This window comes from Chanos chanos, chromosome 15 (assembly GCF_902362185.1).
Source record: "Chanos chanos chromosome 15, fChaCha1.1, whole genome shotgun sequence".
Lineage (NCBI taxonomy): Eukaryota > Metazoa > Chordata > Actinopteri > Gonorynchiformes > Chanidae > Chanos > Chanos chanos.
Genome location: NC_044509.1, coordinates 6,592,288 through 6,619,922, shown reverse-complemented (window position 1 = coordinate 6,619,922; position 27,635 = coordinate 6,592,288). Strand labels below are relative to the sequence as shown.

The 27,635-nt window shown below is 43.2% G+C and overlaps 1 protein-coding gene across 1 annotated transcript; it reads left to right on the top strand.

Annotated features, from left to right (window-relative positions):
• The first annotated feature begins 1,620 nt into the window (after positions 1–1,620).
• clip2 (CAP-GLY domain containing linker protein 2) lies at positions 1,621–24,237 on the top strand. Its single transcript, XM_030792969.1, has 15 exons — positions 1,621–1,735; positions 7,563–8,080; positions 13,799–13,923; positions 15,339–15,552; positions 15,781–15,978; positions 16,614–16,717; positions 16,954–17,014; positions 17,537–17,641; positions 19,777–20,724; positions 21,073–21,130; positions 21,393–21,476; positions 21,764–21,920; positions 23,077–23,236; positions 23,756–23,944; positions 24,103–24,237. The coding sequence occupies exons 1-15, from the start codon at positions 1,621–1,623 to the stop codon at positions 24,235–24,237; spliced, it is 3,171 nt and encodes a 1,056-aa protein (XP_030648829.1).
• Positions 24,238–27,635: the final 3,398 nt, after the last annotated feature.

Genomic DNA, 27,635 nt, shown 5'->3' with positions numbered 1-27,635 from the left:
AACATTACCGATCCTAATCTTTGCTCAGTAAGCCACAAGCGGAGGGTAGGTGCCTAAATCTAAGGTGTCCGTGTGGCTGCGGACCGTTTTATTCTCGGCAAAAACCGCAGACAAAAAATACGAAGGACATAACCCTCACTAAGAGACGAACAGCTGGATCCAGTCAAGCGCCGGATTTTGTAAAAATTCCGTTCCTAAAAATGACCCGGTATGTATGTCGCTGGGTTACTGCGGTTTAGCATCCTGCCACACTCTCCTTTCTAGTTTCAGCTCAGCATCCATATTTTCGCATCCATGTATGTGTGAGTGAAGGGAGTGGCTGGGAACGGATAAATCGCATGCCGGGAGGTCCACGAAGCTATTCCATCAAAGAAAATCTCAACTTGGTCTGCTGCTACTTGTTACCAATTCAGAGAGCTTGGACTTTATAAGGTAAAGCGTTTTTTCCCCTTAAACTAGTAGCTATTGTGTTTAAGACATCTGTCAGGGCTAAGACATAGCCACGCTGCAGCGGATAGCTAAAACAATAGAACAAGGTCTTGGCTACATGGAAAAACTGTTTATTCATATTCTAATTTCGCTTCGTCTTAGAGATTTTACACAACTGCAGTTTGGATGTTTCGTATATTTTAATTAAATGCAGATATCTTACTCTCAACGCAGTCATTTTAGGTCTTAAAGGGAGTAGCGAGTTAACCGTATTCAAGCTATTTCTCTGATAATGGACCCTATTGGATAGCGTAAATCACATTTTAAAGCATTTTCCATGACCCATTTATCGTAACACTATAGACTTGCCGGCTTTATGGCCTAGACTGCCTCCAGTAAAATAAAAAAATACCGTTGAAAACGCACATGGGACGTAATCGTATACAATGAGCTGCATAATGATCGTCAACCTGGAATAGCTACACTGTTTCACTCTCCTGTGTTGAGCAGTAATTCAGTTGAGAATAGGCTATCAAATCCTTTATTCAGTTAGGCTATATTGGCTATACCGTTGTCTTCATTTGTGGCTTTAACGTATAACACGACGACAGTGTCCTCAAATGTCTTGTGTCCCCCCTTTCTCCTGCATCATTGCTGATGCAGCTTATGTGCAGTTGGTGCAGACCATGTCAAATTCATTGTGGGTCAAGCCACTTTTCACATACTTAAACAAGCATATCTTTCATGTATTTTCGTTCTCTAGTAGGTTATCGTCTATTGTGCCGTGTTTACACGGCACTAACGAGCAGTCATTGGCTTTTTATAAGAAGTTGCGAGGACCCTCCTGTGGTTTTCATGGCTTTCACACCAGTGGTGAACCGAGTTTGGGTTTAAGAGAATGGTACTCACCCAAAGGCAAACAAACAAAGGATTAAACCCCAATGGCATATTGCTGTAACATCTTGACACGTTTTTTTTTTATTGTAGTATGTATGATATTAACCCTTTGGCTGATATGTTGTTGCTAGCATGAGTGAGCTCAGCAGCAATACATACATTCACTCTTGATTCTGCCTTAGTCCCACAGGTAAAATGGAAAAAGATAGTCAGTACTTGAACTTCTAGTGCCTCGACGAAAAAAGAAAAATCCACAACTGCTGGGAGTTACTTGTAGCCTCTCTGGTCAACATTATGAATATGCTGAAGTCAAGTGGACTGAAAATTCCTGGCAGGGGACCAAAACACTCCAGCCCAGTGGGACGACCCACTCCTGGAGCACCTTCCGGTTCTGCAGCACAGAAAGACAGTAAGTCACTTTCTTTCCTGCCTCCCTGGAAGAAGAGATATCCTTCCCACTGTCAGTCGTGATTCAGCTAATTCTACAGTGACTGTTCTTTTCCGCGATTTCAGTGGTATTGCCGTGGTCGATGTTTAGCGAAATATATTTTGGAGGAGAATTAGACTGTGAGATTTCTTTCCAAGCCTATTTTTATCTTTGGTAATGCCAGAGTATCAATTTAAAGTTAGGAAACAGACAAAACTACTCATCAAAAGTCCTGTGTCCCCTGAGGAGCCTGCTTCAAGAAAACCAAGACCTTAAAAATCATTGGCATAGCTAGAGGGAGAGTGAGAATGAGAGAGAGAGAGAGAGAGAGAGTGAGAGTGAGAATGAGAATGAGAGAGAGAGAGGGAGAGAGAGAGAGAGAGAGAGAGAATGGGAGAGAGAGAGAGAGTGAGAATGAGAGAGAGAGAGACAGAGAGAGAGGGAGAGGGAGAGGGTGAGAATGAGAGAGTGAGAATGAGAGAGAGAGAGAGAGAGAGAGAGAGAGAATGGGAGAGAGAGAGAGAGAGAGAGAGAGAGAGGGAGTAGTAACATGCTTGAAGTGCTCTAAACAAACAGCAGTGTGTAAACAGGCTATAGGGAAGTGCCATTCAGTAAGTTGAAGACATTCTGCATTTCTTAAAGGCGATTAATAGCAGAGAGAACTGAGGGGGGGGGGGGGGGGGGGGGGGGGGGGAGAAAAAAGGTTGTATTTCACAGACTACATTGCCTATGATGCAAATTCAGCTCAGTGTTGCCCAGAGACATAATTTATCGTACAGATCACTTCAACGTCGTTCATTCATGCCATCGTTCAGATGTTATCAAGCGTCCGGTAATATTCTTCACTTTTCTAACGTAGTTACAAATTTAATACATTTTAGTGCAACCCAAGCCTATTTGGGTTTATGGTAACCATTTTGATGAGTTACGGTTTAATTAAACATAATCACAGAAAACTATGCGCATTGCACAATTGCATCCCATCGCGCAGCGGTGTGCGGTCAATGATCTGGTCCTGCACCACGTGGCAACCGGTGGTCTCCCCAGGATGTAGACATGTCGCTTATGTTATATAAGCCCCAGCGTAATGATCGGTGACTTGTTGGGCTGATATTACCCCACACACACACACACACACACACACACACACACCGCCGGAGACACTCGCAGACTGCGGCTTGTTATTCGCATCAGTTTGTGTGTCAGCCAGAGGGGTGTCATGGTCCATGTTCGCTGTGGAATGCTTTGAGGGGGGGGAGGGGGAGGGGGGGGGGGTGATGCAGGAAGTGAGGGCTCAGTAAGTGAAAATCAAGCAGTGCAGTTGTTTCTGGAAACAGTACTTTGAGCGAACGTCGCGCTCTTCATGAGTATTTGTAAAACATGAAAGGGTTACTTGGCAGTGTTAGTAGAGGTATTATATAGTAGGTAATATCTCCCAAATGGTTTGAAGTGGTTAAAAAAAAAAAAAAACGTGTTCACGTGATATACTCTAAACCATTTCTGACCCTGTTATTGTTCCTTATAATGTTGGATATTTCTTGCTGGGGAGGTATCCCTTAAGACCTGAGTGTGGTCTCTGTTTGTAATAGCTGTATTCTCGGGCAGTTTTTTTTTTTTGTTTTGTTTTGGCTGAAATCCTGAAGGGAACAGCCGGGGAAGTGATTTAGGTGGTCTGCACTGTTGATGCTCTTGATGTTAAATGCCGTTAATCCACTTTTTCAGGACATTTACTCCGTCCTGTAATGATGTTTTGCCCTATATTCTGAGACATGCAGATGTTAAACAGGAAATGAACATTAATAACCACCAGCTGCGTATGTGCACCATGTCGCTAATCTTTGTGTTTGTATTTTCTCTTCTCTTAGAGGTTGATTAAATGTGTCTACGGCATTATATTCAACAAAACGCAGGAACTTTCTTTAAAGGCGGCAGTTGAAAATTCCTGGTGGTAGTTTGTGTTAAAATGGATGTTCTTTTGTAGAGGGTTGTGTCATTGAAGGTCCTCATAGTGTTAGTAGTACTAGCACTAGCACTGTCATCTATAGGTTCTAGCAAGAGTTTTCTTGACAAGTAGGAACCCCATCTGCTACACAGGGGCTGCATATTCTTAAACAGTGACTTGGTGACCTTAGTATGTGTTATGGTCTAACTTAAAGAGATCCTAATTTATTCAATAATCAGTCTCATCTTGGAACCAAAATAGTGAACAATATCATTGAATCAGAAAAATCATTCCCATTTCTAAGCTCTGATTTTAATAGCATGACATGGTGGCCAGTTGTATGGGAGACTGTTTACATTACCATGGGAATATACTGTATGTAATATGCTAACATACATTGCATGTGCAGATCCAGAAACATGACCAATGACCTTACGTTGTACTGTATTTATGTTGTAAATACAGGGTAACTACACAAAGAAGAGATTAGGCCTCTGTAGGACCTCAGGACAGTGTCACTGCTCCCTGACATAGATTATACAGGTGTCTGGAACTCTGTGGGTGAGATGTAACACTGTCCTCTTTAGAACCTTTCATTATTTGATTTGCTCTTAATGATGAATTACAGCCTCCATTTAGGTTTATATTAGGTAACTTTGCATTCATTAAGCCACTTACTGGCCACTTGTTTCCTTGTCAATGGGAGCATTCAAAATACCAACTGGTAAACCCGTTGAATAACATGGAATCCAGAAACTTTCGCTGTGGGAGACTAGTACCAGGGCCTGTAGGTTTCACATGCACACATGGTTCAGGTTTAACAGAGTGTATACATTTGGAAACCCAGTCTTGCAATCCCTCTGTGCAAATTTCTCAATGTGCTTTGGTTAGTGAAACTTCCTGCGCGCGGCTAAGGCTGGTATTTGAAACCAACTTGTTTAGAATTGCTCATCTGTTGGGATTTGTTTTTTTTTTTTTTGCCTTGCATCTCAAGCTTGCGCGGGTCGTGGTCAAGGGCCATGCGTTTTCAACAACGGTTGACCCTGCTGGTGATGTTTCCCCCCTCCAGCTTCCGTGTGGATGCCACAGCATCCACTGTTATGAAATATTGGCAACTTCAGCAGTCTTCATCGGTAGAGCTACTGAAGGTCGCGTGAAAGTCACTCAGCTCTCCTCCTCTATCCTGTCTACCACAACTAATGAATGCCTGGGCCAGCCCAGCGTTTTTGTACCTGGCCCTACACATCATGGAATGTTAATTGCCTGATTAACTTAGGCACAACATCTGTTGGGACACGCCTCCATTCGGTGCGCTGTATCTCTCATCGCTTGAGTGTTCCCTTTATTTAGTCGCTTACCTTGACCAGTCGTAGACGAGATTATGGCTTTCCAGGAAAACGCGCATTCGAAAAAGGCTTCAGGAAATCAGACGCGAAGCTCGTCACCAAGGCAGTTTTACTGCGGTTAAAAGACCAAAAAAAACCCCCCAAAAAACAAAATCAAGGTTAAGATTGTAAAATATTTTAGAAGAAGCAGTGATCAGAGCTAACCCCTCCTCTTCCCCTCTCTCTGTATTTGGGTTTAAGAGGGGGGGGGGGGGGTTGTGGGTGAGAGGGAGAGAGGGTGAGGGAGGGAGGGCGGGAGGCAGGAGGTGGGGGGGGTTGGGGGCATGAGGGGGCGGGGGGTACTGAGGTCTGTGCAAAGGTCATTGTGCTGCTCCACTGAATAGCGGGATTCAGATGGTGGGAGGTGGCCACCAGGCACAATAGTGAACCGAGGCTTGTGTTCCTCTTCCTGCCTTGCTCCTATTTCTCCCCCCCCCTCCCTCCCCAATCTGCTGTTACTCCGGCAACGCAATCACTTGGGCAAGCAATGCACCAGCCCTCCAGTACGGGCTCTGCACTGGGACGGGACTTCCTGGATGGGTCTGTGGTTGCCTGCACGTTGCCGTATCTCTCCGATAAAGCACCGCTCCGCGTTTTAAAGTGCAGCACAGATTCTAACAGTGCAGTTGTTACGGGGTTTAAGTGTTTGTACAGAGATATGGGTTTAATGGAAGCACCATCAGAGTAAATCAGTGCTGAAATCGCTTAGTTACCGTCACTGAATTCAACGGTAAAGTTCATTCTTAAGCGTTTTAACGTAAATGGTTAGTGCATTGAAAAAGTTTTGAGGTAATGGCGGTGACTCTGATGAAGCACACGTTTAAATGAACTAAACACACAGTGCGTTTACTAATGAATGAAATATATTTGAAAAGCAGTGAGATTCAGTGTTCACATTTACAGCAACTGAGGGTTTAACACACTCACTCTCTCTCTCTCTCTCCAGAGCCTCAGTATTACATTCACACTTTCGGCACGGCCAGAAAGGAGAGAATTGATGCAGGCTCCCATTCAGGTCCGTGGGGTTTGGCACGGGATGGCGTGCGATTTGTCCCGCTGCTCAAGTGGCATTTGCTGTATAAGCAATTGTTACTTTACCGCTGAGTCCTTTGTCCGAGCTTTCGTGCTACGGCAAATGGAAATCTGCTGCACTACTTTTGAGGTTTTGTTTCATGTTCAAGCTGTTATATTAACGTTAAAAAAAAAATTCACGGTTTCACTTATCGACAATTTTTGAATAGCGGCTTAAAGTTTCCCAGCTCTGATTTTTTTCTTCAAAACGCCAGAAACTGTTAAGACTCCTAGTCCTGCAGATTCTCACTCACTCAATTTTCTTGACAACCTATTAGCTTTTAGGAGCAATCAATCTGATCTTAATATATACCACTGTCATGCAGTATTTAGCGTTGAAGCCCCAGTATGATGGAGCATGAGTTTTGGAGAAACATAAGAGTTCAACCTTTTGTTCATTTTTCCAATCAGTCTGTCTATCAGTCTGGGAACATATGGGAACAATTGGGGCACAAAAAGCATCCATTAGTCCCCTCCCCCATGCAGACAGCATCCTGGCACCGGCTACGCACTCTAACACACACACACACACACACACACGCACACACACACACGCACACACACACAGACACACACACACACACACACGCACACACACACACACACACACACACACACACACACGCACATACGCATGCACGCACACGCACACGCACACACACACACACACACACACACACACACACACACACAGACACACACACACACACACACAGAGCAGCCAGGAATAAAGGACCACATGCTAATTAACCTGTCCTCTTCTGAATTCGCCACTGTATCGCCCAGCGAGAAAATCAGTTACAGCAACAACGTGGTGTCGAAACCATGACAGGAGCAAATCGCCGCTCGCAGTCTGCGTATCGCCGCAAATCCCACTGACCCAGATTCACTGAAATTAGAGTATTGCTCAGCCTTGCATAAAGTCTGTGTTAGCGCGTAAACAGACACTGAATGGTGACAGAGAAGACTTTGATACAAAGTTGTTTGTTCTGTCCTCTGGAAAGGGTCTGATCTCAAAGCTGGCAGAGGCGAGTTGGGACCAGATTACGGATGAGGAATTTGTTTTGGACTCTTTTGTCTAGGTGCAGTCAAAACAATAAAAAAATGGTATCAAAGTCATAATTGATTCCTATTTTGTGTTTTTATCTGTGTATGAGGCTTACTGCATTGCTAGCTTCACATATAAAAGTCAATTTAATGATATGAGGTGTAAGTTTTAAGAAAGTTCTGAATAGTTTACCTTAGTTTGACCTGATGTGTGTTTGTGTGTCAGAAAGCATTCCTACAAAACTGAATGTGTAGAAAAGGTTCTTGCAAAATCAGTTTTGAGTCACTGTGTGTCTTACTTGACTTTTTTTTTTTTTTTTTAAATTGATTATTAGCTGAATCTTTCATCCTTGTGTTTGTACAGACACCCCACATAAACCAACCACTCCAGCTCCCAGCAGCGCCTCGGACAAGTCCAGCTCCAAAGCCTCTGAGGTTGGCGATGAGGTCGCTGGGGACTTTGTGGTGGGAGAACGGGTCTGGGTGAACGGCGTGAAGCCCGGCTGCATCGCCTACCTGGGAGAGACCCAGTTCGCTCCCGGCCAGTGGGCCGGCGTGGTCCTGAACGACCCGGTGGGGAAGAACGACGGCTCGGTCGGCGGGGTGCGTTACTTCGAGTGCCAGCCCCTCCAGGGCATCTTCATCCGCCCCTCGAAACTCACCCGCCAGCCCGCGGGAGATGGGAGCGACGTCCACTCCAACGACTCGCTCACGGCCCAGAACGTCCAGGGCACCGCCGCCCAGCGTGTGGTCATGCCGCTCAGAGAGGGCGTCCTCAACAGTGCCATGAAGACGGGCAACGAGTCCGGCTCCAACATGTCTGACAGCGGCTCGGTGAAGAAAGGAGGTGAAAAGGACTTGAAAGTTGGAGACAGGGTTCTGGTAAGTTCCGGAATTCTTCTTGTACTCAACATCCATACTGAGACATTCTAATTCACCTGTACTCGCAGGGTTTCTCACTGGATGTGTATGCTCTATTGATTTATGTAGTCCACCAAAAAATCTTTTACTATTGACAAGTATCTCTTCCTTTCGTAAGGTTACTTATGTCAGGTAAATGGATGTCCCTCAGTAGCTGTCAGCTGAACCGAATACGCTTGACTGGCTTTCGGTCAAATTGCTTTCCAGTTAGCATTGCGCTTGCTAAAAGCTTTCCAAACAGTCGATAAAGTTAATCAAGTGGGATTACCGTCACAGGACCCCGTCAGTGAACATCCATTGATTAGCTGTGCCCACTCTCAGGGTTTTATGCTTCGGCCCTGACACACGATCTCATTTTTTTTTTTTCCGTTGAACGGAGCTCGGGTCAGGCCACGCACCGACAGCCGTCTCTCCTCTGTCCGTTTGGTCCGTCATAAAATCTACAAGGCGCTGTAGAATTCCCTGCGATTTTACGATGGCATTGCTTTGTGTTAAGACATAAATGCTGCAAAGTGGTAGTGAATGAAGAAGTGGTAATTGTGAATAACGTTTTGAAAAACCGAGGTAGGGGATAAACCTAATCGTGCTGCGTTTGCAAGTGAAAGAAAAAAAAAAATGACAAGACAAAATACAAAAAAATGAAAAAAACCCCCAAACAAACAAAAAAACGATTCTTATGATAATGTAAAAGCATAGACCTGAGAAATGGCAGATTGTTCCTATAGAAACAGAACGTTGCGCATGTAACTGGATGGCCTCGTACGTTTTATATGATTCTGAATGAACGACGGTTCTGTTTTTCCATAAACAGACATGGTATTTGTCTTGCGTTTAGTCTTGCCTCCAGAAAATGTACACAACTTCGAAGAGTCATAACTTTCATAACTAAGAGCAGAGCACAGTAGGAGTGAACATCTGTCCGTGTTGTTGTTCTTGTGAAACATTTTGGGCACTAGAGCAGTTGTACAACTTCTGGCTAACGTCCGGCTTCAAGTTGAGTAACAAGTCGTGTGACATATCTAACACCTTATAAAATAACCAGCGTTAGTTTTGACAATAAAAATGTTTTGTGGTATTTAAACCGCTGAAAAAAACATGAAAAAACCCCCCCCAAAAACATGTTATAACTCAGCATGCTGGTTATAGCATAGCGTAATTAGGCCTGAGCGTAATAAAAACGAACCTGGTCTTTTTCACTTTTCATTGGTAGTGTCTGGTTACCAGACGTTGAGAGGACATATTTATTTCAGAGCCCTGACTAATGGACATAAGATACTTCAGCTTCTAGCCAGAGGGGGAAATGCCATTCTTTTACACTCAGTTTAGAGTTTCCAAGAAATCAGTCAGAAGCTAAAACGTGATTCACTGAAGTTTATTAATAACTCCCTAGAGATCTTCTTGAGTCAGGCACCCCAGGACTGAATTGTATCTTTAGGGTGTTTAGAGGACAAGTGACTGGAACTTTGTTTGGAATGCATATACACCCACATGCACGAACGCACGCACGCATGCACGCACACCATTAGATTGCGTAGTAGGCACTGCAGTTTCACTTCAGCACCATTGGGTTGATATGAGAGCCATTTTTGATGTGCGTAACTCACGTGTGGCTTGATAACTTGTGCCTTGATGAAATATAGATCTTGTTTTAGGAGCCAGAAGGAGGTATGAAGGCGAGAGGTCAGAGTGAAATGCAGCTTAGCCCAATGGGGACGGTCTCTCTCTCTCTCTCTCTCTCTCTCTCTCACTCTCTCACTCTCTCTCTCTCTCCTCACTTCTCCCAACGCTGCTCCCTTACACTGCGATCCCATTACCATGACTGTGCTCTAGTATATGAAGGACTTCTCAATGTCGTCTAACTCCGTCGGGTCCTCTTCAGAGTGCTCCCTCTCCCCCATCTGTTCTACAAACGCAGCGTTCTGTCTCAAACCAAGGCAAAGCGTTGATTGACAGCGAATTCCTTAATGCAGAATACCAGGGGGGTGGGGGGGTGGGGGGGTGGTGGGCGTTCAGGAACGCTTTCTCCAGGATCTCTTACTCTTACATCTTCCCCTGAGTGGACAGCACTCTCTCGGAGCAGGGGGAAAAAAAAAAACCAGCAGTTTTGATTGATTCCTTTATTAAGGCAGTAATTAATTCTGCTGACGCCTTCAGGACAGATGAGAGGGATCGGGATTTGACTGGCCTTTATGTAAGAGGATAGAGTTCATTCACTTACGACACCGTATCTATCTGACAGACGCGCATAAAACCGTGTCGTAAGAGGATAGAGTCTATTCCATTATCATGGTCTCTTATGACATCATATGTATGCGACTCTCGTCTAAGTTGACTGTCTCCCAAATGAATAAATGTAAATATGTTATTGTTAATGGAGACTCTTACTGTTATTCGCCTTATTGTAACTGTACAGTGTTTAAAGTTCTATTCGTTGTTCTTCCACTGAATCATCCCATGCCTTCCACTTGATACTGTATAATTAGACATGTGTATATCATAAGACATGTCATTCATATTGACTGTGGTTTGGTTTGTCTTTTGTTTTTACTTTGGGAGTTGAGAGTATTGAGGGTTAAAATTGTCCTCTTTGGTGCAGAGATCTTTGAATCCTCATCAGTCAGTCATCAGTCAGGGAGAGAGGAACAGTTTGCTGGATTAGCGGAGGCCACGGGGTGGCTTAGGCCCAGATTCTGCCTGAGCTGAGAGCTGCAGCATTTTCTGTGTCAGTGCAGAGGCTCTACTGTATGTGTGTGTGTGTGAGTGTGTGTGTGTGTGAGAGAGAGAGGGAGAGAGAGAGAGAGAGAGAGAGAGACAGGCGCCTGACTCAGCCACCTCCTCAGTGTGGCCTGCCAGCTTAGCAGCTCTTTCAAGCCAGAGAGAGAGAGAGAGGAAGAGAGAGAGAGAGAGAGAGAGAGAGAGAGAGAGAGAGAGAGAAAAAACCCTGATTAAAGATAAAACTCTGAGGTTCCTTTTTTCCCGCTTGACATTGAGTTGAGTTTCTTATATTGAATAATGACTTTGTTCAAAGTCCAGTTAAAAAAAAAAAGAAAGAAAGAATGGTCAAAATCAGAATTGAAAATAAAACATTCGAGAAGGAGACAGGACGGTTTGTACTTTCCCACTGGAATTTTTCTGTTATCACCTTATCCGTGTCGGCGATGAACTGGTCTCATCTGCCAGACACATGGGTCTAGCAGACACTCACACACACACACACGTGCGTGCGCGCGCTCTCATGTCTGTCACACAGCTGTGAAGATGAACGTGTCACATGGCGTGCTCTTATCCAGACAGTTGTCAGTGAAAGCAGACAGAGAAAGTGAGTAGAGGAAACTCACCTGAGAAATGCTGGGCCTTATCTGCATAGCCAAGGCCAAATGCAGTAGCCATCTGTCTAATGAAAAAAAACCCCATTCATTTATTTTGTCTAAGGTTCACGTGTCACGCCGAACGCCAGCTGAAACCTGCCTCTACAAAAACAAACAAAAAAAGTTGTTTTTTTTCTTCCAAACTCACATTGTGAAAAAGAATCCTCAAGTCATTGTCTTAGCTTGGACAGATAGTGCAGGCCCAGATACACGAGCAGTGAGTGGAAACGTGTGTATGTGTATGTCTGTGTGTGTGTGTATGTCTGTGTGTGTGTGGGTGTAGAAAACGGTTCTGTTCAGATGTCCTCTCCATCAGTGTGTATGTTTGTGTGTGTGTGTGTGTAGAAAACGGTTCTGTTCAGATGTCCTCTCCATCAGTGTGTGTGTGTGTGTGTGTGTGTGTGTGTGTGTGTGTGTAGAAGTTAGTCTCCAGCCTTACACAAAAGCCCCTCTGTCTTCAGCTCCATCCAGAGGCTATGACACCAGGCAGTGTGGAACAGGGATTCTGATACCACTGCAAAGCAGGGGAGACAAACAGGCCTTTGTCTTTTAAGCAGAAGCAGTCGCATTGATCAGTGTTTCTTAAAGCAGAGGGTTTTTTTTTTTTCTATTGGACGTTTTACGTTAACCTGTAAATAAATTGGATTAAGCGTAGCACTTATAACGCTGTGCGGCCGTCCTTAAGAGGAAGGTCCTCTCTCCCTTAAATGCTGTGTGTTGTTGTGTCAGCTGACTTGGCATTGACTGTCTCCCACACAACTTGAACTTCATTCAAAAACAGTCTCTGGAAAAAAACAAAAAACCCCCAAAAACTTGCCAAGTCTGTTTAGCCTTACGGCAGGATAAGGCGTCCCTCGGCGTACGTATAGATTACCGCGACTTGACTGAATTGTTTTCTCACGTTCTTATTTTCTTTGTGGAAGCATTCACACAAACCAACTGAATCGATCGAATTTGGTTGTTTGTTCAGAGTTGAACGTGCTTTGTGCCGGTCGCTGTTGTTTTACCTCACAGCTCAGTAGGGGAATGTGAACAAACACTGGCCCTCTCTGACCCTGTTTTTTGCTGTGCCGTGGTATTTTGCCAAATTGGTTCAAGGACATAGTGTCACTGAATTGAAATTGTATTTCAAATAAGAGATGCCAATGTTTTTGTTTGTTTTGTTTTTTTTGGGGGGGGGGGGGTGTTACTGCATTTCTAGCCCTAACACTGACCCCTCAGTCAGAAATGTAATATCACCTCAATTTTTTTTACCAACAGTGAGTGCTGTGTGTCCAGGCTACAGCAGAGAAGAATTAAGATCAGAAATCAAACAGATTGTTGAGAAACCATTGAAATGGCTAGTTAAATGATGGATAATTAAATAGATGATGAAGTGAAATTAATTAGTTGTTATAAAAAAAAAAAAACAGTGCTCTACGTATTGAAGATGAAACGGTGGTGACTGAGAAATGTGTGTGTTTCTGTATTCTATTCTATGGTGTGTTTTTGCTATTTCAGTCCTATGTTGGTGATGGGATAAAAGCGTGTGTTTAGAGGTTTTCTGGAAAGAAGATACACTTGGTTTTAGCGGGAGAGGTCACCGCGCCCCTCTGATTCTCTCTCCTGCGTACCGAGCCGCGTCCCGGCGGGATTATCGAATTCGCGTTCCTTTGTTTGATGTGATGTGAAAGTTAGCAGCGTAGCCGTTCACTTTATCCGTCCAGAACAGCACTTTAACAATCTGGAACTGCTTCAAGGTGGCTCTTTGTTTGTGTGTGTGAGTGTGTGTGTGTGAGTGTGCACACCCTCGGATCTGCCTCGGTGTGTGTGATGTGACTATTGGAAGTGGCAGTGACCTGTTTTCTGGGAGAATGTAGGGCAGATTTGCCGTTTCAGTCATGCAGAATTAGACGGGCTCACCTCTCGCGTGTCGGCTCGCAGGGTCCCCCCCCCCCCCCCCCCCCCCCCCCGACACACGGGTGCCACCACAATTTCTGTCCTTAACGTTGACATTCTTTCCTGTCACTGAGAGACGCTGCACAGTTTCTCATCCATAACAATTTCTGTCATAGTGAATGTGATAAACTGAGAATATTTCTGATCAAATGTGGCTTTCTATTGTGGCTCTGCATTATTATACATGTGGATATATATACATAAGTATTGTGTGTGTGTGTGTGTGTGTGTGTGTGAGAGGAACTAAAAATCCGTGTAGTGCACTATATAATGTGATTAGTTAGATAACAAACCAATATAAATGTGAATAATTGATTGAAAATGTCTCACTCAGTGACGTTAAGAGGCCACACTCTTCTGTTTCTCTCCTCAGGTGGGAGGCACTAAGACGGGAGTGGTACGGTACGTTGGAGAGACGGACTTTGCTAAGGGCGAATGGTGCGGCGTGGAGTTAGACGAACCCTTAGGGAAGAATGACGGCGCCGTGGCCGGAACCAGGTACGCCACGTTCAGTCACCTTAACTACAACGCAGAACCACGATACTGAAGAGAACAGAAGTATCCGCCTCACTCACGTCCTGAAGTATTTCTGTGTCCGTATAGAGTAATGACTTCACCCCGCCTAAAGCACAGCGTGACAGAAATACATAACAGTCTTTTTTTTTTGAACTCTTATTCAATCCCAGTAGGCAATTAAAAGTGAAAAGTGTGCTAGGGCCAGGGGACGGGGGCTGCTTTGGGTTAAGGGCCTCACCGTAGGGGCCACAGAGAGCTGGGGTCAGCGAAAGGGCAGGAGCGTTGAGAAAGCAGGAATGTCAGAAATCAGAAATGTCCAACCCCAAGCTTCATAAATACCCACGATTTAACAAATATTCACAGATTCATTTGACTATTTGTGTCTGCTGAACCACTCTCCGCCAGCATGTTTTCATCTCTGGACAACACTGACTACGTCATTTGTTGGCAGTTAGCAGTCAGCATCTGTTAGCTTTGTCATAGATCATGACACATTCAACCAGACTGTGTGTATTCATATAAGATTATAACACAGTAAACCAGACTGTGTGTATTCATATAAGATTATAACACAGTAAACCAGACTGTGTGTATTCATATAAGATTATAACACACTAAAACAGTCTGTGTATATTCATACAAGATTATAACACACTAAAACAGTCTGTGTGTATTCATATAAGACCATAACACTCTAAAACAATTTGTGCCAATTCATGTAAGATTATAACACAGTAAACAGGCTGTGTATATTCATACGTGATTATAACACACTAAAACAGTCTGTGTGGTTTCATATAAAATTATAACACAACTAAAATAATCTGTGTGAGTTAATATAAGATTATAACAGTAAAATAATCTGTTTTTATTCATATACGATTATAACCCACCAAAACAATCTATGTGAATTCATATAAGATTATAACACACTAAAACAATCTGTGTGTATTCGTTAAAGATTACAACATACTAAAATGATATGTGTGAATTCATATAAGATTATAACACGCTAAAACAATCTGTGTGAATACATATGAGATTATAACATGCTAAAACAATCTGCATGTATTTGTATAAGAATGTGGCCCACTAAAACAATCTTTGTGAATTCATAGCCTGTCCACAAATAAAACTAAACTGGAAAGCCTGTATGTATGGATGTGTGCTTATATATGTATATTCATATATACAGGACTTAATACTCAGGACTTAGTTCTTAATATCATTTTTGTTATAACACAGTCGTTCATGTACAAATTCATATGAGAACTAACACCGCTGGTCGGTGAGTGCTGCTCTGTGCTGAATGTTCAAGTATTTTCTGTCCGACCTTCATTCTCATCCCTCTTTCTCTCTCTCTCTCTCTCTCTCTCTCTCTCTCTCTTTCTCCTCAGATACTTCCAGTGCCTGCCCAAATTTGGCCTGTTTGCGCCCATCCATAAGGTGATCCGCATCGGGTTCCCCTCCACCAGCCCTGCCAAAGCCAAGAAGAGCAAACGCATGGCCATGGGCGTGTCCTCGCTGGGCCACAGCCCCAGCAGCTCCTCCATCAGCTCCGTCAGCTCCGTGGCCTCCTCCGTGGGAGCACGACCCAGCCGCACAGGCCTGGTGAGTGAGGGATGGGGAGGGAGGAGGGAGAGACTAGAGAGATGTTTAGCGTGTGATTTTGAGTCGTATTCTCTAAATGGAAGAAGGGCTTTAGGGCTTTGAGTCTGTTAGCGGTAACGAACGCGCCGAGCGGCTGTCATCGACACGAGCGTTTGTGTGAGGCGCTCTCGGGCGAAACGCCGTGGCGTTGAAACCTCGAGTTAAAAACCGCGTTTCCTGCCTCGGCAGCTGACGGAGACGTCGTCGCGCTACGCCCGTAAGATCTCGGGCACCACGGCGTTGCAGGAGGCTCTGAAGGAGAAGCAGCAGCACATCGAACAGCTCCTCGCCGAACGAGACCTGGAGAGGGCTGAGGTTGCCAAGGCAACCAGCCACATCTGCGAGGTGGAGAAGGAGCTGAGCGAGCTGAAGGCCCGGCACCTGCAGGTCAGACAAACACACACACACACACACACACACACACACACTCTCAGACAGACACACACACACACACACTCAGACAGACACACACAGTAGTCTCTGTCTGCAGACCACCACGCTACGCATTACATCACACCAGTGTCTGCCAGTGCAGGCGTAAATTCATCCACAACATCAGTCTCTTCTGTCGTATTACAATTCGGTATGAATCCAAATTAAAAATGATATACAACATTAATGTTATGCAACAATATGTAACATCGGATGTTTTTGTTTTATATCTTAACTGTCAGAAGCAAAAGGCTCATCTCAGTACAGTTTATCAAAGCCGGTGGAAACATCAAATGCTGTATTCGCTGAAAGAAACGTTAAAAGATGCTTTGCATTTTAACGTTTATCACGTTTCACGTGGCGTTTGTAGGTACACAGACAGAGCCGGCTTAAGCCTTGATTTATCCTCAGACAGAATGTTTTTTCTGAGGCTTTTTTTAATCTCCTGTTTGCTGTCGGTTCACAGCCTGTTTACCATGGGTTCCTCTCACACTAGCACCTGTAACTTAGTGTGGGAGGTAGTCCTGAGCGTAGGGTGGAACAGCACCACCAGATCACTTAACAAACTTCTCTCCTCTCCACTCACACAGTATGCAACTGATTCAGAAAACAGCCTGCAGCAAATGAGAGCCCTATTGGCCAGCACCCAGAAGGACAAAGTGGAACTAGCCAATCAGCTCGAAGAAGAAAAAAGGTTGGCTTTTGGCTTTTTTTTTTTTTTTGACTTTTTCTGTCACATAGGTACAGAATGCATAACAGAACAACTGAAATGTTCTGATATATTGATAAATACAGTGACTAATCTGAACAGTCAATAACCCAGTTGTGTTACTGTTGAGTCTAGTGTTTTTTTCCCCCTTCAGTGAAATCCCTCACTCTGAATGATTAAATGTATATCTGACCCCTACTGGCCGATGTATGTTATTGCAGAAAAGTGGAGGATCTGCAGTTCAGAGTGGAGGAGGAATCCATTACCAAAGGAGACCTTGAGGTATTTTACAGTCTGAATAATACATGATAAGACAATCATTTTTACCTCTCAGCTCACAGGGGACATAGAGGAGTTTGAGCAAAAACTTTCAATATGAAAATAGGTTTGAATATCATCTTACGTGCACATAGATTAACACATGTTTCTCTGTTATCCCAAATGACTGGATTTGGATCACTCTTTTATCCAAATTATTTTTCAAGATATTTTCTTCCCAAATGAAACTAAAAAGAGACTGTTTAGAGTGAAAATAACAGGCATCCAGAAATGTTAGTCTTTGACCAACTCTGGCTCACACTTCAGCTCCTTTGTATTCCTGCTCTCCTATCTCTCAGAACTATTCCTACGGTATCTACGCTCTTTAAAATGAAACTGGCTCTCTCTCTCTCTCTCTCAATTTATATATATATATATATTATAGATTTGTCCAGGTATCTGGCTTTCCTATGTTTGTCTGTCTTTCTCTTTCTCCTGTCTTTCTCTCTCTCTCTCTGGTTTTCCTCTCTCTCTCTCTCTCTGTAGACTCAGACCAAACTGGAGCATGCTCGTATTCGACAGCTCGAGCAGAGTCTGCATGTCGAAAAGTCCAAAGCAGAGAGACTTCAGAAAGAGTTAGACGAGAAGATGGTAAAAATAAATAAATAAAAACGTGTAGCGACAGGAGACTCCCTGCCTGTAGCCATCTCTCGCCCCCACCCCCCCTCCACCCCCTCCACCCCCCCACCCTCTGTGGCTCTGTCTCTGCTTCTGCCCTCATCGCGAGTTTTTCGTTGTTTTTTTTCTCGAGGTCGCCCGTCTCTGAATGCACTCTGTCTCCTGCCTGCATCTAGCACACTCCAAGGCTGAGGTCTCCATCATTCACATATGTTTAGTCAAGATATCTTGGCTTTTTGAAATTATCCACGATCCCCATTTACTGTTTGGAACAGCAGTCGGACTGAAACGGGAACGACTTAATGGTCGCTATTCCAGTAACACATTTACTCAAATATTTCTTCCCCAAAGGGTGACCCGAGCCAAACTAATTTTTGTATCTGAACATGGAGTGGATGTTCTTTTAAAACAGATTATTTCATTTTTTTTTTCACACGTCTGTTCTGTTAGAGCTATTAATTAGAAGAAGAGAAACGTTGGCGTTGGAGTGTTGGAGACCTTTTGACCCTGCCTGCCGTAGTGGCTTTTTTTTTTTTTTTTTTAGTGCTGCAGACAGCCAGGGTATTGCTTTTCACGCTTTTTCTGCACAGATCTGCTGTCTTTACATGTCTCTTTCTCTCTCTGTCTCTCTCTTTCTCTCTCTCTCTTTCTCTCTCCCTCTCGATTTTATTATCTGAGCCAAGTCCCCGTAGAAGTTCACACTTTAGCTTTAGAAGACTTTCATTTTCACGTAAGGAAACTCAGCCTGTAGAACCTGTACATTAATAATCTTTGCCACAGTCTTTGACAGCAGTGTAGTTAAAATCACACAAGTCCACATTTCTGTGTAGCTGTAGGTCTTTTTCGTATGAAAGAAAAAAAGAAGCTGAGACGCATTTTCGTTTGAATATCCCGTGCAGAAACTTCCACGCCTGCACTTTTCTTTGCATAAGAGGCGACAGAAATATTTGGGTTTACGATTTAAAGGGCCATGGTGAGTAATGCTGATTATCAGAGTGAAAAAGGCAGGCGCTGTCTAGGTTGAGGCAGTCTAACTGTGGTGCTCTAACCAACGCAATTTCAAATTCAATGGTATGCTGTTTATTAACAGGGCAGAAGTCGACTGCAAGCTACACCCGTGGGGTTGGGTAAGAAAACAAAGGTGAAACAAAATGGACTCGTTCGTCAAATGTTTGCAATTCTGCAGAGTGCTCTTAAGCTTTCGGAATGATTGCCGAAAATCAGCGATGACGAACAGCAGATCGGAGATCGCGGCGTGCACTCTTGAGGGCTGTCTCTGAATGCTTTTAGTCTCCTCTGACGTGTATCTGGTTACAGTCATTTCTTCTGAAGACAAACAAAAATGGCACATAACAAAAAAACAAAACAAAACTAACATTTACATGCGTGACTTCAATAGGTCTCTTCTGTCTGTACTGGGAGTCCGTCACTTGGTTTGCGAAATGAAATCTTCTCTTTGACTTCTCGACCTGCTGGTAGAGTTAGTGACTGCAAAAAACCCCCCAAAAAATGCCTGGGAACGGTAGTGGGCTATGTCATCTCACACTTGTCTTGCTGCTTCTAGAGGAACAGACTGCAGTGAATGGCTTGCTTCACTGTATGTGCTCTCTGAATGTATGCTGGTTTTTCCTCATAGGTTGCACTGTATTTGTTTATGCCACACACACTGCAAGATTTTTATTTTTTTTTTGCCAAATCAACGCTCTTTCATTGTAGCTGGACAAACAGATGGTGGAGGTATAGGATGTTACCTGTAGCGCTTTTCTGTAGCCCCTCCCAAAGCCTCCAGTTCCAGTGGACTGCTCTCTAGGACATTGTAGGATCAAGAATCAAGGAGAATTTAGAGAATAATGCTTTCTTTGAATCTAATGAATGAAAATGATACCAAAATTCCTAATTTTACAACAAAGGGCCCTAGCTAAATCTTTGGCCTAAATTTGATTCTCAGGCAGTATAAACCAGGGAATCATACTGAGATATGTGCCAAATCCTTTGAGAGAAGTTCAAAAAAAAAAAAAAAAAAAATTGAAATAGGAACTGGAGGCAGAGGAGACGTGTAAAGATTAGCGTGTTGGAATATTTAAAATGACCTGTTTTCTGTCCGCTAGCAAACCACAGTGGAGGAGAAAAGTCGCGTCATGCAGCTTGAGGAGGAGCTGGCCTTGCGTAAAGCCGAGGTGGAGGAGCTCCAGGCTCGGTTGAAACATGGGGAGGAGGCCGGCGACTCCGGCTCCGGCCTGAAGGCAGAGGCTCTGGTTCTGCGGGAGCAGTTGCTGTCGGCAGGCCGCGAGCACCGCGAGGAGAACATCCAGCTACGGGAGAAGTACGAGGCTTCCCTAAACGCCAGCCAACGGGAGGCGGAACACCTCCGCACCACTGTGGAACGGCAGGGGCAGGAGATCGCCGACTTGCGACAACGGCTCCAGCAGGCCACCCGCGAGAACATGGAGATGATGGACAGCTGGAAGGCCAAGCTGGATTCGCTGGTGGGCGACCACCAGCGCGCTTTGGAGGAACTCAAAGCTTCGGTGACGGGCGACCGCGGGGCAGCGGAGGGCGGCGCCGACGGCGACGGAACCACGCCCGAAATGAGAGCGGCCCTGGAGAGCCTGAGGATGGAGCACCAGCTGGAGCTGGAGAACCTGAAAGCCAAACACGAGATCGAGGCGGCCGTTCTGGCCAAAGAACGCGAGGACTACCGCGCCAGGCTCCAGGAGCTCCGCGACCAGCTGGAGGAGTCTGAGGAGAACTGGAAGATCCAGGCAGAAGCTAAGAGCAGCCAGTACACTTTGGAGCTGAAGGAGGCGTCCGATAAGCTCCAGAGGGCTGAAATGAGACTCAGTGAGCTGGACAAGGCTCACGGGGAGCAGAGCTGCAACAACCAGCACCTGCAGGAGCAGCTGGAGCTGGCGGAGAAGAAGATGGTGGACTATGAGGCCCTGCAGAAGGCTGAAGCTCAGAGCCGAGCGGAGATCCTCTCTCTGGAGGAGAAGCTTAGGATCAGTGAGAACCGACTACAGGCTTTGAAGGCTGATCACGACACCCAGGATGCTAACGTGAGTGACCGCGATGTGTCTGTTTCTAGCGTCTTTGATCTTGATTAAATATTTCCAAAATATTCTCTGTGAGTGCAAGGCTCTTCCTTTCGAAGAGACCATGTTGTCATAGTGACTGTTTTACCTGCATTTTAAATAAGCAATGACCGTTGAACAGTGTGTTGCGCAGTGTGTTGGAACTGGTCTAAAATTTTAGATAATGTTTACTGACTATTATTCCCAAATACTAAATATTATTCCCATAATATTTAGTATTTGATGGCAGTAGATTTGTGAATAATTAATATAACGGTGTTAATGGCCAGATAAAAGTGTGGTAAAACTAATATTTTTTTTTTCTTCTTTCAGATGATAGAAAATAATGAGAACTCTGAGGAGAAGATCAAATTAAAACAGAACATGGAAGGTGACGACAACATGACAAACACCTGTTTCTTGTTGTCTTTTACAGCATTGAAATCATAACATCGGTAGTTTTGGTTATTTTGCTGGTCGTGGTGGAGAAGTTTTCTTTAATCAGTAATAATCACAGCGATTCTGAAGGACACAGGGCTCCTCCTGTGTCTCTGTTTGGTTCCTGAGATCATTTTTTAACCAAAAGAAGATCAAAGAACCGAGAACTTATAATGTTAGCATTCTGACCCGTGGTTTTTCATTCTTTATTGCAGAAACTCTGGAGAAACTTACAAAAAGGGAAAAAGAGGTGTCTACACTTACAACACAAGTAGATGCTCTCAAATCCCAAGTATCTGGTAAAGATTCTTTGTTACTTTTTAATCTTTAAGAACATTTTAACCTATTTTTTACCTAACATTTTTTTCTTTTTTTCATTTCTATCCAACACGTCCATACAGAGCAAGCAGTAGATTATATTGATTTCTTTTAATTAATGAGTCCAAATTAATGCCGACCCTAACTCAAGCAGTAAACAGTAACCTTCAAACATAGACTCTAAACGCTGCCCTCCTTTGACAACCACCGCACCCATCAGTAAGCCTAAATTTGTGCCTGTCTGTGTGTCCGTGTGTTTTGTGGCCAGCCCTGGAGGGGAAGGTCCGTTCGGGGGAGAAGAAGGTGGACGGCCTCCTCAGGGAAAAAATGCGTCTGGAGGCGGAGCTAGAATCAATGACCAAGAAATCTCACGACGCGTCCGGTCAGCTTGTCATTATTAGCCAGGAACTCCTGAAGAAAGAAAGGTACGCGGATAAGAAGAAACGTATTGCGTTTTTATTGCTTACTCCACATTTCTTATAATTCCTCCATTAAATTCTGTTTCCTTCCTCACACCAGAGTCGAGCGACTATATTACCATAACCTTTTACACAACAAGCCTGTAGTTACTGCTGTAATGTTGTTTTTACAAGTGGATGTAGGCGCCCCCCGAGTTTGTTATGTTTAAACGGTGCTGTAGTGGAAGTTGCAACTCAGACTAGTTTTGTCCCAAGAGGGTTCTTCCTGTGTGTGTTTTCATACCGCTCCCAAAGTCATTAAGAAATTGTGAGCTGTGCCTTTTCCTTTCCGCAGTAACTTGGCCAGAGTAGCACTGTATAGCGATAAGGTTGGAGTGGAGTCACATCAGTTTACAGTTTGAATTGAGTGTAAATGCATTTAAAAATGGTTTTGTCACTCCAGCCATCTGGGAACATGTCGATTTGTGCCTTTGGTGTGTGAAGCAAACCTCAGAACATTCTCTCTGCCACATTCACAGGCTGATAGACACACGCATACACACACACACACACACACACACACACACACACACTCAGACACGCAGACAAGCTCTTCAAACCACCATATGCTTCTTCACTCTCCCCAGAAGAGCTGTTTTATACAAAAAGGGCAAAGGCCACCCTGATCTATAGAGCATGTTCCTCAGTCATGAATGCTACTTGTAATCAGATTTAATCCACTTAAGAGCACATCAGGCTAATGAGAACAATCACTCTGATTAAAAGGAAGGGAAGAATGTCATTTAACCTCACAGAACAGTCTGCTGTGTTTACAGAGACAACTGTTCCTACTGTTAACGATGCGGATCATCCGTAGGAACAGAACTAGTTTACATTTTAGAGACGCAGATGATGAGAGGGCCGTCGCAGGGGCGCATGAACGCGCATGAAGATAACGACAAGAACATGATTTCAATTTCAAAATGGCATTAGCATTGATTAGATAATCATACCAGTTTAAGAATAGTCTTCCATTTTTGATTTCTTGATTTTTGTTTTTTTTTCTGTCCTTTTGAATAAGCGGTTACCTAACGTCTCATTTGTGTGGGCCTGTTTGTGTGTGTGTGTGTGTGTGTGCGTGTGTGTGTGTGTGTGTGCGTCTGTGTGTGCGCGGGTGCGTCAGGAGCTTAAATGAGCTGAGAGTGTTGCTCCTGGATTCCCCGCGTCACTCCCCGGGCATGGACAGGGACCTGAGTCGGGAGGTCCATAAGGCGGAATGGAGAATGAAGGAGCAGAAACTGCAGGATGACATCAAAACCCTTAGGGAGAAACTGCTGCTGCTGGTGAGACAGATGGCCGGCATCTGCTCTCTGCTGTTTCTCTAACCAGACACGGTCTGCCATTTTCTGTCAGTCTCCAGGTTGGGCGCCCGATCCACAAACGAAGAGAAAAAAAACACTGAAACGTCTGTTAAAGATCTTTCAGGATCCTAAGACGGAGACAGAAAAATATGCGATCGTTTTATGGTTCGCTTTTAGTTTCTGTTACGGTCTGTTGGCTGTGCTGTTGAAGGTATAGGGTTAGTATTGGGGGACCAAAAGAGTGTTGAATAACTGAGCGATAGCTAAGTGAATTAGAAGTGTTTCTAAGCTGCTTTGTATTCAGGTGCGTTGGCTGGGCATCTTGAGGCTCTCCAGACTAAGGGACTATGAGATTTACCTTCACATTCATTATTAATCCAGCTGTCCTTTGTCAGTCTTCTTCCTGAACCTATATCTTGTTTTGTGTGTGTGTGTGTGTGTGTGTGTGTGTGTGTGTGTGTGTGTGTGTGTGTGTGTGTGTGTGTGTGATCTTTGGAAAAGGGTCGAGAAAGATCATCACCGGACCACCGCAGGTACTCGATGTTGGACCCCTCAGCTCCGGACACGGAGGTGGCTCGGCTGCGTCAGAGGCTCCTGAACACGGAGGAGGCCCTGCGGAACGCTCTGGAACACAACCAGCAGGTTGACCAGCTGGTTCAGGCCATGCGCATGCGCCCAGAGAAGAGCCAGGTAACCCTTTAAGCTCCACAGAGCTACTGTTACCTACCGTCACTCTCAGTGACCACTAAAATTTTAACTTTTTTTTTTCCACTAAAGAGGAACCGGCATTGACCAGCATTCAAAAGCGTTGTCTGTATCACTGTTGTGTTCTTTTGTCTGGCCCTTAGACAAATTCTGGTGCAAATTCAGAAAATGGGATTCATCAAGAGGATACGCCTTTCACACAAGAGGTGAATATTTACCAGTCGAATAAATCTGCATTCTTTAAATTTTGCAACTTCACAGTACGTAACTCAGCTTAAAAGTCCTATTTTTACCTCAGTTTCTGTGTATGGTTGCTTAGTTATTTTTTTTTAACTTAATTTATAGTAATGGATAATTACAACTGGTTATTTATTTTACATTGACTAGATTATTTTTTTGTAATTTTACAACTTCGGAGTCAGTCACATGAACTTTTTTATTGTATATGGATTATTTCTGTTTTTGGAAATACAGTTATTTTGGATAAAGTGAAGTAAAAAATGATGTTAAGTATTGATATATTTGAATTTGCTGTTCCTGTGTATTAGTGACGTACACAATAATGATGTATTTGTCACTTGCTTTGTTCCTCAGGAGCAGCACTGATGACGGAGGTGAAAAGGGCTGGTTATGTAGGGAAATACGGAGGTACCTTACCACAAAAAAACCACTGATGATGCTCACGTCTTGAATTAATGCTTCACACAACATCTTTCTGTTTACAGTTATCACCAAAAAAAAAACAAAACAAAACAAAAAAAACCAAGGACTTCATCTGTGTCAATAAACGAACGAATGACATTGACTAAATCGAGATGGTCTAAAAGGATCTGAGCTAATATATAAAGATACAGTGGTACGTCATAGCCGTGGTACAACATCTGACCCTGTAGACTACCTCCGGAATGGACAATAAAAACTTGACGTGAAGGAACTGGTCAGATTTCTGGGATTTTCCCCGAGTAACACAGAGCTATTTGTCAGAATATGTATCGGCCTCTTAAGAGTTAAATATTCAGTCGGCTGAAATCGGTCACGTTTTATGAAGATACTGGCGCCAGTTTCCAGTTGTTTAATTTATTTGCCTTTTTTTTTTTTTTTCCTTTTCAGCCTTTGTGGGTGTATTAAACGCATTGATGATAAATAGACTGAATATCCCCCCTCAATCTGTTTTGAAGGACTTGGACTTGATACTCTTCATAGACTTCTGTAGCGTATTTGGGAATAAAAAAGATAGGCTGCTGGATTCAACTGAGGCTCGCTCTCTCTCTCTCTCTCTCTCTCTCTCTCTCTCTCTCTCTCTCTCTCCCTCTTTTTTTCATGATGATTTTTTTCTTTTCTGTTCTTTTTTTTTTTTTTGTGGGTTTTGTGTACATAAAAGTATTCAGTCAACAAAGTCTGTTCCTCTCAGTCTGTGCAAAGGCTTCAAACAGATGCCGTCCTCACGACTCATCCAAATCGTGCTCCGTCCAGCTTTGGTTTTTATAGTAGTGGACAATTACCGGATCACAATACCCGTTGTTTGGTACAAATGTGAATTTCAACTGCAGTATTAAAAGTTTGTTGTTATTACTGATGACCTGTCTATACACGGAATGCCACCCATCTCTCTCTCTCTCTCTCTCTAAAAAAAAAAAGAAAGAAAAAAGAAAAAAACGAAGGATCTCTACTCCACGCTTTCTTCCTGTAATTTAACAGACCACTTTGAAGTAAAATCCTAAGCAACAGCAGTCCATCTGTTCGTTTCTCCTGAGATCATCTGTTGCATCACTGTACTCCTGTATCAAAGCAAGAGGAAAAAAAAAAAAAAAATCATGTTCTGTCTGCCAAACGTTATCATTTATTGTCTAAAAGTCCAAAGGAAAAATCATGTTGGTCTGTCTTTTTATCTCACAAAGATAATTAATCGATTGTTTTGGCGTTTAGCAGACTTTACTCTGATATGCGTAACATGAAAAAAAAAAGAAAGAAATTTGTTAATAAATGATAAGTGAACAAAAGATAGGGCTGGCCCCAGGTTTTGTAACTGAAGCTTCACATTATTGCTGGATTGAGAAAATGACCTTTTCTTAGTTTGATATCACTCAATGCTTGATTTTTGCTGTAATGATTCCTGAGACTCAGCCATTAAACCTTAACATTATGGATAGACAATTGCTTTGTATTATTATTATTATTATTATTATTATTATTATTATTATTATATTATCCTTTTATTATCGTTATTAGCACAGGGGTACTCTTATTTTAACACAGGAAGTTCACAAATGTCTGTTGTGATTGATAGATTTTCCCATGATCGATATTGCTATTTAATCAAAATAAACAGAGGGTTTAGACGGAGCCCGACCATGGATGACGTGTTTACTATCAGCAGAATACAGACACGAGCATCTTAATCTGCTGATTCTTCGGATGTCTGCTTGGATACATGCCTCATATCCCTCAGATGTCATTAAGGTAATATGAATTGCTTCATAGTTTTGACATCACAGAATTGTGGCAATACTTGCAGGTCATGACTCGTGAACCCACATTCCCTTAGCATTCAAAGTGACTTCATCTGCCACATAAAACTTTGCATGGTTTCCCGTAATTAAACATATCACAACTCCACAAACTATGTAAATGCAACTTCCACATAAGGTCTAAAAAATCCTTTTAGAAAAAACACGTTTTGTCTACAAAATTTTAAAATGTTGATGAAGAGTACTTGCAGAAATCAAACCAATGTATCAGTATCAGCAATGATAAAAACCGTTTAGCTTTGAATTTTAAAGACAGTTCTATTTGACTGATACCTACCGGACGAAAAAGTAGCAGACTGTAATGGTACACCGCAACAGACAAGTTTATTTCGTCAAGTTTGTCAAATATGCAGTGGTGGTTTTGATAGTACGACTGTAGGGGGCAGTCGATGGCACTACATATGAAGATTTAAAACAAATCAGATACATCTAAAGAAAGGCATAATACGCGGAACGTGTTAATATGGTTTTAAAAATGCATACGATGTGATAATCGTTTAATTTAATTCAGCGTTCTTCTCCAGATTCTGTTTCAAATGCTTCAAACAGATTATCATTTTGGCGAGAAAATGAGCTCACAAGCTCGACTGTCAGCTGTCGTGGAAAACGCGAACATTACAATATCAAAGATAAGACTATGTTGAAGGTGTCGTTCTACTTCTGCCTCTCCTTCTTTCTCTTAAACTCACCGTCATTTTGTCTTCATCTCACCTACATAATTTTAAGATGTACCTGAATATTCTAATTATGTAGCCTATGTACTTTTCTTAAAATGACAACGGTTCAAATTAGGTTTAGGATGTTTTAGTAAAACCCCTATAAAAATTGTTTACAGTGTTTTCGAACAAGCTGTATTAAATACCGACACTGGAAATGATGAAACTAGATTCTTCTGAAACATTGCCCATATGTAAGAGTTCAGTCCAAAAATCTAGAATGACAATTGCTACAATGTCATTGTATCGTTTATTTGTCGTGTTGCTATCAAAGTTAAATCACAAGCAAGTTTTCCCCCGTGGTTTTCCAGGGGTTCTTTAATCCTATATGTAAATTACAGCCAATAGATGCTGTTGTTGAGTTGGGCTGGGATTAGCGGAGGCGAATGAGTTTCAATTTTACTGGATTACAGAACAAAGAAAGGGGAAAGG